General features: G+C 41.1%; 1 protein-coding gene across 2 annotated transcripts; it reads left to right on the forward strand.

Moving 5' to 3' along the window:
- On the forward strand, nt 1-6,545 carry FBXO5 (F-box protein 5). 2 transcript variants are annotated; one of them, XM_071547949.1, is made up of 5 exons: nt 1-73; nt 1,970-2,700; nt 3,000-3,090; nt 4,249-4,410; nt 5,876-6,545. In XM_071547949.1, the coding sequence occupies exons 2-5, from the start codon at nt 1,982-1,984 to the stop codon at nt 6,125-6,127; spliced, it is 1,224 nt and encodes a 407-aa protein (XP_071404050.1). In that variant the 5' UTR covers nt 1-73; nt 1,970-1,981; the 3' UTR covers nt 6,128-6,545. The 2 variants fall into 2 exon arrangements, with proteins under 2 accessions (XP_071404050.1, XP_071404051.1); XM_071547950.1 differs by lacking the exon at nt 1-73 and adding an exon at nt 141-215.
- Nucleotides 6,546-11,016: the final 4,471 nt, after the last annotated feature.

The raw sequence follows: 11,016 nt of genomic DNA on the forward strand, positions 1-11,016 counted from the left end.
TTTAAAAAGCGCCCGGCGAGCGCGGCACTCGCACTGCTCCCGGCGCGCCACCGCGGAACGCGCGGCCACTCAGGTGAGCGCCGCGGAGAGCGGTCCGTCCTGGAGCGGGTTCGCGGCGGTGGGGCTCCGTGCTCAGAGCTTCGCGGCGGGACCGGCTCGGGCCAGCGAGGCTCCGCCGGCAGGGCTCAGTGACCGGGGTAGCGGGAACTGCCGGCGTACGTACCAACGGAACTGGGGGTGCTGTTGGTATTGCGCGGGGCGGCAGATGGATTATGGATGGGGATTCCCGGGGCCGACCTGTCCCGCTGCCCTCCGCAGCCTAGCCCTGTAGCTATCCCGCCGGCGGGACGGGATGGAGATAGGGCGAGACGGGACGGCCGCTCATGGGCGGCCACGGAGCGCCGCGATCCCGCCAAGGAGCCGCGTGCGGGGTGCTCTGGGCTGCTCGCCGTACTGTCGGGACCGCGATTGGGGTGGGGTGGGAAGCGCAGGTCCGCTCCCGCCGGCGGGCAGCGAGGGGCGGGAGGTGCCGCGCCGCGCTGTCTCCCGCTCGCCGGACCACGCCGCCGGAGGGGGCATCCCGCGGGCGCGCTCCTGCGCCCCCCGCCACTACCATTTTAGGGAGAATTCTTCATTGCCGGGGAAAGGGGAGACCCCCGAAGTCGCAGAACGAGGCTCCCGGGGCCGTGGGGCATGGCAGAGCCGGGACCCTGTCTACCTGCCGCCGACCCGGCCGGGCCATCTTGAGCGCTGGGCGGGAGAAGCCGAACAGCGCCGCGGGGCCCCGCGCCTGAGCCCCCTTCTCCGGGGGTCGGGGCCGGCCCTGGTGCACTAAAACGTGATGGGGGGGAGGGCCGGGGGGGCATTTTCCAGTTCATCAGGATTTCAGCCCAAAAGGTGCTCTGCTCCCTCGCAAGGAAGGGGGGAAGGGAAAGAGGAAACTTAATGTGGGCTTGCATCTCTCCCTCCACTCACACTATTTAAAGATATAACCGTATTTGGTCCCTTCTTCCAAATGTAGGTACAAAGAAGGGACTTCTTCTCTGAATCGTTCATGAAACACATTTTTCTAACCCTTCTTTCCAAAACTGCTGGAAGTGCTTAAATTCTTTAAAATTCTTGCTCAAATTCGTGAGCTTATGTTTCCTACGGATTACAAAGCAAGATGAAAATTGTTTCCCTTTAGATTTAACAGGGCAGACAGAGATGGCTTCCTTCTCCCCTTCAGCCCTCGCTCATCCCCCCGCAATTGTTAATACAGATAGCACCGCATTTCGAGCGGGAGGGAAAGAAACCGCGCAAGACAAGCTCTATTTCCCGGTGATATCTATCCACGTCTCACCCTCTTGAAATCATGCTTATAAGTAACTTTTGTTTTATTCTGACCATTGTTTATGGGTGGCTGCTTGTCTTTCTAATTTACACATCCATGCGAGCACTTAAGTTTTTCCTGTGCCACCCAGCCTCTGGCATTTTAAAAATGCCAGATACCTGGCTGCAGCAGCATTGCCTCTGGTCTTGGATGCAAACTTCAGGCTTCTCTGCTCCGGATATGCCCATGCACAGGCCTGCTGTCACTCGTGGACCCTCTGCCACTGATGTCCCGTGCAGGGACCACAAGTGTCCTGACTATGTTGCTACATTTAGGGTAGGAAGTGGAGGCTTTGATGTGCCTGAAAGTAAACTGTTGTGGTGGAATAGTGACAAAATAAATCACCTAGTCAGTTTTCTTGCCCTAGTTATATGCAGCATAGAATTCTAGTTTTGAGACGATCTTACATAGATTTAATTAATGGCTGTCCAAATCCTTAGTTCCACTAGTTTTAGGATTTTAGACTGTGGAGGGTGAGTTAGATAAAAGTATAAAATTCACAATACAGAAGGAAAACATGGTCAATTCTTTATAAGAAAAACGATTTGTGATGTAATTTACACTGTATTGTAATACTGTCCTTGTTCTTTCTTGCAGGATACAAACAAAATGAAATCAAACCTTAACCGCTCTTTCAAAATGAAATGCGATTTTGATTGTGCGTCTCTTCGTACTGGGTCTGCACCACTGAACTCTGCTGTGGAAAAAACAAGACTGGAAAAATCCTCCTCCTTGAATTATGAGGAAGAGTTTTGTAAAAGCTGTGCAAAAGAGCATCAGAAAATACTCCTCAATGACTCATACCATGCAGCCACCAGAAATCTAGAACTTGAAGATGGAGAAAGACTCATACATAACAAAGAAAATACACAAGTAACTCAGAGACATGAAGTTGTCTATGAAATGGAGGCCCTGGAAAACAGTAAACTTAATGAGGACAGTGGTTATTCCTCTATGTTAAGTACTCAGTACACTGATGCTATAGAACATGAGGATAGTATACCTTTGGCTGGGAATCTCTGTGGCACACCAAAAAATTGTCTCATGAAAAACCAAAACCAAGAACAGTTTTCAAAGAAGACTTTGTTGCCAGTAAGCCATTTTGAAGAAATGATTTGCTCAACTTTGAAAAAGAATGGTAAAAGAAATCTCAAGTCTTGGGCTGCTATAGACAAAATTGTTTTTAGGGGAAAACTTGAACTTTGTAACTTAATTGGAAAGAAAATGGGCCTAGATAGAATAGACATTCTTGCTGAGCTCTTCCAAAAGAACCTGAAGCATATATTAGCAAACATTTTACGGCATCTCAGCGAGGTGGATTTAATAAAGTAAGTATATTGACCTCATTGTATTGGTAAAGGAAACAGTGTAATCAGATGGCTTAATGTTTTAGATATGGAGCCTGTGATGTTTAATCAATGGATAGTATTATATGTTAATATACTAAATCATGAATTGACAATGTGAGTTATGATATTTATGGAGAATGTCTTTTCCCAAGAAGGCAGTTAAAGACTACAACTGTGAACATATTCTATCTTTACACAAAAAAAAAAATTAGTTACTTTTGCTGTTAAATAAATCTCTTTCTTAGGATGCAACTGATATGTTCGTATTGTCGTTGCAGTTTTGCCAAAGTCAGCACAACATGGCAGAAGATTCTACGTGAAGATAAATGGATTTTCCAATTGTATAGTAAAGCTGTGAAAAACCTCTCTGTAAGTTTTTGCACTTGTGAGGTAATTTGGGCCTGAACCATCAGTATCTTTCTGCTATTTCAGAACTCCTCCTAGCCTTAAGAGATCACTGAAGAGTTTCTTAGGTTGAAAACCTTCACTGGAGGGTCTCAGTTTGTTCTGTTAGGATGCCCTGTGTCAAGTGTTGCTAGGCACATCAGTCTTTGGGGATCCCAAGGAAGGTTGACTGAGAAGGTGGCCCAAAGGAGAGATGCAGGTGTCCTTTGTCTCAGAGAAAAGCAGAAAGGAGAGAGTCTCTTCCAGCACAGCCCTAGAGACTCTCAGCAGAGGCTTGCTTGCTTCAGTATCCTCACTGATCCAGGAAGGAAAGAGACCAGGATAAAGCACTTAGCTGGCTGCACAACTTAGGCTCTCTTTTTTTACATTCCAGCAGCTGTTTATTTTCCAGCCCAGTATACTGAAAAGCATTTTGCACTGTGAGCTATTCCTAATGCCTCTTTGTCCTATGAAACAAAAAATACTAGCTCCAACCACTCTGGCATTGCACTTTATCAAGTGAGGACTCTTAAAACACTGTGAACGTCTGTCTTTCCTGAGAAGTGGAGAGACAACAAAACAAGGCTTAGGATCCTTCAAAGGATAAGGTAGTCAACCAGTTTGAGTTTTGATGTAGTGTTGTACAGTGCTAGCCTGTTAGAGTGGAACATTTGGACACCACTGAATGTTGAACCCACAAAGTTTGATTTCCTCCCTGCTGTTGTATGCTTTTTTGTTTAACCTGAACTAGAAACCAGGAAAATCGGTAGGAGTTTACTTTTCACAATGAAAGCTTCAAGCATTCCTATTCACCATAAAGAATTAGAAAGACTGCTTTGTGCTTTAAAACATTGTAATGAGTATGTTACATGCTCTGCTTAAATAATGATTGTGTTAATATGAAAGTAGGATTACATAATAGATTGCTGGTTTGGGTGGTCTGAACTGGGGAGCTGTTCTATGCATTTATAACAGAGGTGACTGAGAAAGTTAAGGTAGAATCAGTAACATGCTCCTTGATATGATGGTTTATTATTGGAAATAAGGAGGAAGGGTCAAACATTGCTTGTTAACTTCTATGAAACAAAAAAACAGTATCAGGTAAGTCTCTTCTCAGATTTGTCTTGTTTTTCTTTTCATCAGAATGATACTAAAGCACCGGAGCATGCTGCAACAAGGGAGTATGTTCTCTACAGAGTGTCTTTAGCTTCCATTCAGAAAGCAAACCCACCAAAAATCTTGAACAAAAAAGGCACCAGATCCAAAGCATCTAAGAATCACAGCAGGCTCGTGGAGTTTTCTGAGGTAAGTGATGGTTTCCATTCACCTTTAATTTCTTACATGTCTAGCACACAATCAGCTTGTAAAGCATATTTCTGAAAATAGTGTCTCCTATTTCAAGTGCTTATAGTTCTTATTAGTATTGATGCCAGATTTTTGCTTAGTGTGCCTGTTTTAAGACATTGTCAGAAGCTAAATGGATAATATTGACATACTGGGATATTCTACACACTTTTTTTTCCTTCTTAGGAAATTGACCTAGTGTTTTTTTTTCTATCAGACATAAAGTTTTGTAATTACCTGTTATTTTTCCCTGGGCTTATAAGGAATCGTATGTTTTCTAGATAAGCAATGTCACAAAACCTGTCGATTTTGCTTCAAAATTGATGGTCAATTTAAAGGGAAAAAAAAGGTGGGGACTGAAAACTAAATAGGTCCTATTTTTAAGAAAAAATAGCAATGCATATTTCTTCTGTTCATTCTATGTTGGGTTTTTTCACAGCGAATCATCTGACATTAAAGTTACTTATTTAATTACATATTTATAGTGTGTCCCACATTTAGAGTTGTCAGCAACTGCCAACAGCCCTTTTCCCTTCACCTTATTGTTTTTCTTAAGCTGTCTTTTTTTTCGGCATGCAAGTATCTTATAAGACTTTTAAAACTGTTTATTGAAGATTGTTAGTGAGCAGTAGAGTTCCCCAACTAGGAAAAGGCTTTATGTTCAGGCTCACTTCTTTTTCTGCAAATTGGTGCAATAAGAGGAGAAGATATAATGGCATTGGAAAGTATGATCAAGATGCTCCAGTATTACTGTATAGGACTTTGTATTATTAAGGATGTGAAAGTATAACTGTTCAGTAGCGGTCTAAAGTTTTGTTCCTGATAGACCTGTATGTCTGTGTGCATCATATTCAGATTATATAAACCTTTTGCTTTTAACAATTGAATTATATAAGGTGTTATACAGGTCTATAATTTTCTAATGTAAAATAATTTTGAAAGGTGGATATGTTTTTCTGTCAAAAATTAATTAATTGGAGAGGAGTTGCTTCCATTTGGTGTCTAAAGCTGAGTGTTCCATAGCTGAGATCTCTGATGCATTTCTCACTTTTCAAAAATTATTCAATGGTTTAAATGGAATTCAGATTTAATTTCTTCTTTAAAAAAATTAGAGCTAACTGAATCACCATCCTTGAATGAGGTTTGGAAGATTCAGGAGGGCTGTTTTTGTTACTGCTTTTGATTAGCCAGTCCTTTAAATTTACAGAATTTGAAATTGACTACCTCTATTCCAGTACAAAGTACATACAGTTGTAGACTGATTGTTCCTGTTCGGTCTACATCAGAATTTGATAAAAGGCTCCATTTTTAAATTATCACTCTATCATAGGAGAAGTTATAATATGTTTCTTGGTACTTAAATGACATCAGGAAATGTTTGGAGAGTATATTAACCCCCTGCTCATGATTTGGTTTCTTCCAACAGGTTGCCAGAACCTTGAAAAATACTGAAAGCCTTAGAGCCTGCCACCGCTGTGGCTCACCTGCAAAGTATGACTCCTATCTCCAAAGAGCAACGTGCAGTCGTGAAAGTTGTGGCTTTGACTTTTGCACAAAGTGCATGTGCAGCTACCACAGTTCCAGTGACTGCATTAGTGGCAAACCAGTGAAACCCAACTCTATACCAGGGCCAGTTCCTGGGACTAAGAAAAGCAAACAGAATCTAAAGAGATTGTGATCCATCCCTCCCAATACAAATTGTCAGATGTCTCATAAAAGCTTTTTGTCATCCATGAAGAAAATCAAAGAAAATATTTTCTGCTATTCCATATTTATAGAAAAAGTTAATTATATTATTCCCCTGTACTCTTTATTAGTCCTGTTCAAAAGGCTTTTAAAAGCATTTCTAGTGCTATCAGGTGAGGTGAGTGAAGCCCCTTTTAACTTCAAATGATGGGGAAGTCTAGCTTTTATGATTTTTCAAAGATTTGTCTTTGGTTTTAAAATGCAGACATTCATACTACCATTTTCTCTGATGGTTCCTCTTATGTGATCTTAAGTGCTTTTCATTTCTTCATTCAGAAAGTTCAAGTTTTCTTTGAACTGAGGTGATACCTCTTCCAACTTAATTAAAAAAGTGCTGTATGTTGACAATACTGCTAAAAAATACTTCAACTTTTTTTGAAAGTAATAATATTAATTTTAATATTTGTATATATTTGTAAATATTATTCATGTTTGTCTTGTAAATGTGAAAATAAATTGCTGATCTCAACAACTTGGTGGGCAAATGTGGACCTCTGTTTATCTTCCTAGAAGATTACTTCTCATGCTCTTGTCAAGTTTCTAGTACATGATTTTAAAAATGTTGATTTAGAAAAGTGGAAGTCTCCTGGATTTGTGTAAAATGTCCTAAATCCATTCTCATGCTGTGTTCCTGCATCTCTTACCTAAAGGCTCTTAGTAATTGCCAATGGTGTCTGAAGCTACAAATTCAATGAAAAAAATTACTATTGGCTGATTTTATGCTGCTGTTGCAGAATTTTGGTCACTGTCAGTAAAATATTCCTGATGGCACAGTGAAGAAAGGCAAGCTTTCAAGAAATAGACTATGGAAATGTCTGGGGTTTGGGTGGGGTGGTTTTCGCTGATGGTAGGTAAAAGATGGGGAGATGGCATTGTAGGTCCTGCTTGTTGAACTGGGACAACAGTTATATACTGCGTGGCAACTTTTCCTACACTTGTTAAATTTCCATTTGTGACACCAGTGGTAGAAACAGTTGAGTAGGACCTCTAGCATTCTGCTTTTATGTGGCAAACTTAATCTCCTAACCTAAACCTGAGACTTAAAATAAGAGGCTTGTTGAGTTTTATCAATAATTTTGATTCCATAAATATTTTGTCTTTTTAAGTCCACTAACAGATATGCTCCAGCCAGAAAAATGAAGGTTAGAAGGCTGCTAATTTTAGAGAGATGGAGCACATCTATGAGTTGGGTTTGTTCAGTCTGGAGAAGGCTTCAGGGTGACCTAAATCGCAACCTTCCAGTAGCTAAAGAGAGCCTTACAAGAAAGCTGGAGAGCACGTAGTGACAGGATAAGGCGGAATGGCTTCAAACTGAGAGTAGGTTTAGATTGGTTATTGGGGAAAAAATTCTTTACTGTGAGGGTGGTGAGGCACTGAAACAGATTGCCCAGAGAAGTTGTGAAGTCCCTGTCCCTGAAAGTGTTTAAAACCAGGTTGGATGGACCTCTGAGCAACCAGATCTAGTGAAAGGTATCCCTGTCCATAGCAGTACAGTTGTAACTAGATGGATCTTTAAGGTCCTTTCCAACCCATGTCATTGTATGGTTCTGTGATGTTATACCTTATTCTGGTAATAAGGGCATACCATCTTGATATGCATGCAACTGAAGAAAATCTGTTAGGCTAGGCATAGACGAATAAGAAATACTATAAGCAAAAGTTTGTTATAAAATTTTCAGCTGTGTCTACTGAAATTCCTGTGTCCTGAAGACCACAGATAACGTGATCTGAACTATTTCCTACAATGATATGGAGATAAGTGGCACAAGCATCCAGTCTTAAACTGGTGTTGCAGTGTGTGATACATTTTGAATTAAAATTTGTATGTCTGTTCAGGAGCTGATGTGGCTGTTACAAACTTACTGGGTTTACCTTTTCAGCTCGAGTTTACTAAGGGGAACTATGCACTCTTGTAGGTTTAACATTGTGCTAATGGAGAGAGCTACCTTTTTTTTTTCTGTTTTCTTTCTTAGCTGTAGAAATTTATCTGCTCATGCAGAATTTTGAGGAAAATTCCGTGTTACCTCTAGATAAGATGGAAGAGTTGGACTTCAGTGCTCACTGCTAAGGATGAACAATATGAAGAAACACATTTTTTGCCAATTTCTGAGTGCTAAGCAACACCTACTTTCTACCTCAACCTTGTTGAAAAGGTCAAATTATTTGACTTTTAATGAAACTTTGGCCAAGCTGTAATGGATCTTCTGCAGAGCATTGTGGCTGTTTCTTTGCTCTTGCCCCGTTGTTTTATTTAATCTTCAGATTCTTCTTTACTAGCTTTAGTTTTAATAATCAGAATAGGCATTTAAGATTATAGCCTTCAACAGATGTCTGACAGCCCCTTAAGGACCTTGATCTTGCAATTTTCTTTTGCAGAATTTCTAAAGCATGGGGACCTGGTGGCCACACAGCTATTTCTTTATGGTAGTCTTGCCCAGCAGTTGAAACCATGCCCAATAACACTGAGCAACTGTGCCTATATAAAGACTGTGTATCTTAACTTAAAGCCACATGATGGATGGTCTCAAAAATAGTTTCAGTGAATGGTGTGTGGCAGAAAAAAATGAGTGGACAATCAGTCCCCACCTAAGTGTACTAGCATCTGCTGCTGAGGGATAAAAAAATCTCAGAAAGAGAGGGTGTTGGATGGTGGTATTTGTAGGTGCCCCAACCGGTGCCGAGGAGAGTGATTTATGTGCCAAGGGTGGGAACAAAGTCGTAGATGCAGATTGTTGTTAAGGTCTGTTCTGAGCCTATCTTGGAGCTGCCTTTGATATGTAATCAGCGTGAGAGTCAGACCTGGTGCCAGAGCATAACACTTGCTGTATGGCGATGAGTCGTTCCCAAGTACTACAGCTGTGGTCAAAAACCACTTTCAAACTCAGCCTTTGCCAGCTCCAGTGACTTTGCAGGAATGTGATAAGCTTCTTACCCACACTGCATACGCCTTTCACGATGCTGTCCTGAAAAAAAACAAGGAGCTGCTTAAGATGCTTACACCATCCCACAAATCCTTCAAGGCAATTTCAACTGTCTCACTATAGCAAGCAGAGAAACTGAAGAGAAGTGCCAAACAGTTATGATGTAGTCACTTGGACAAGGACAAGTTTGTATATACTCAGTTTAATTTGTCCTCCAGCAGAAGCTTTTCTACTCTGAGGACTGTGGAACATATAAGAACCAAAACAGGAAAAAACAGCTCTGTAACTGCTGGCACCTTAGCACAGCTGGTCATCTTGGAACCTGATTTCTAGCATGTGGCAAAACTGCAGCATATGCTGTCACTAACCAAAGGTTTCCCTGCAAGGAAGCAATATTTTAAACATGTTGAATATTTTGTTTGCTTAAAATAAAAATTGTAAAACTCCTAGTTCTGTCAGTGACCATTCTCAAAAAAACTCTGAATATAACCCTAAAAAGACAAATCTGTCCTGACTCGGAGAACTTAAAAGAAATAAATCTAAATTAAGATTTTGAGAAGGTTTTCTCCCCACCTCTCAAAGTCAAGGGCTGAAACAGTTTTGAAGAAATTATGCTGTAGTGTAAAGATTCCTAAAAATTAAATCTGTTCTGGAAAGGGAAAACCACGAGATGGTGCTCTTGACCCATTCACTGCGTGAAGCTGAATTAGTTCAGTTCCTTTTGTTGTGTTCGAGAGAGTATTGCTTCCACCTCTGCTGACTGTAGCTATACGTTTAATTACTATGGTCAAGGGGAATAAGATTAAATCTACAACTGAAAGAACAAAACACAAACCTTGAATTCAAATACTGATTTTACCATTTCAAACATATTTATGTAGGATATGTACATATTTGCTTAACTTAAAAATCTACAGGTGACTTTCATAAAAGCTTTGGCATGATGCTAAGTTCATATGCCCCTGTTTTGCGGAATAAAAATCCAGTGAGTTTATAGAGAGGTACATTTATTCTGAGCCCAGGACACATGGGGGATAACTCCTCCTAAAACATGCGGACCTAGTTGAGTTAACAATGGGTTTATATGCAAGTAAGTTATACATATTTATTTTTCTTTCATGCATAAACATTATCTTCTTAGAGAAGTCAGGGTTATTATAATGAGTCTCAAGAATTGATTTCCATTTTCTCCGCCTCAAAGCCACTCCTTCTTGCACCTGTGCTGTTCCTCCTGGTAATTCAGGGTGATGGTCTTTGGGGGTCTTTGGGGATGAAGTAAAGCGTCTTCCTCTTGTGAACTTTTTACCTTTTGGTCAGAACCGGTTCAAACCAGTCTTGGCAACTTTTGGACTTATCTTGTTCTTTTGACACGTTTTCTGATTTATCATGGGGTATCCTGGCTGTTTTAATTGGCCTGAACTTTTTGGTATCACACCTTCAAGGACAGCGAGTGAGTTTTGCTACATGTTACACAGTGAGCTAAGCAAATTCCATGATAAATATAAAAGCATAAGTAAAATAAGAAAATAAGTATTATCATTAGTCCTAGGTAAATAAGCGTAAGTAAAATAGGCATAAACAAAATGAGCATAAGTAGAATAAGTGTTAACAAAATAAGCATCATAAGCCCTAAGTAAAATAAACATAGGCTCCCCCTTCCCCTCCCCCCCTTCACCCCCTTCAAGGAGTGATTGGCAGCTCTAAATATGACTTATTTTGCCCACCTTGTGCCCCTGTAGTGATAACTGGAGAGCAAAGTCGCCACTCCTAAGCAGTGGGTGCAAGCTGTCCCATCAAGCCCTCAGCTCAGGTAGGGAGCAAGCAGTGAACAGAACTTTGCCTGGGATTGGACGTTGTGTTCCTGATTGACTAAGGTTTGGTGAACACCTCAGCTGCACAG

This window comes from Pithys albifrons, chromosome 2 (genome assembly GCF_047495875.1).
Source record: "Pithys albifrons albifrons isolate INPA30051 chromosome 2, PitAlb_v1, whole genome shotgun sequence".
NCBI lineage: Eukaryota > Metazoa > Chordata > Aves > Passeriformes > Thamnophilidae > Pithys > Pithys albifrons.

What these genes read in the sequence shown, in the direction of transcription:
- FBXO5 (XM_071547949.1), top strand. Translation starts at nt 1,982, where the DNA reads ATGAAATCAAACCTTAACCGCTCTTTCAAAATGAAATGCGATTTTGAT. An exon ending in AAGCTGTGAAAAACCTCTCT is followed by an intron (nt 3,091 to 4,248) that starts GTAAGTTTTTGC and finishes TCTTTTCATCAG; the next exon opens with AATGATACTAAAGCACCGGA. An exon ending in GGCTCGTGGAGTTTTCTGAG is followed by an intron (nt 4,411 to 5,875) that starts GTAAGTGATGGT and finishes TTCTTCCAACAG; the next exon opens with GTTGCCAGAACCTTGAAAAA.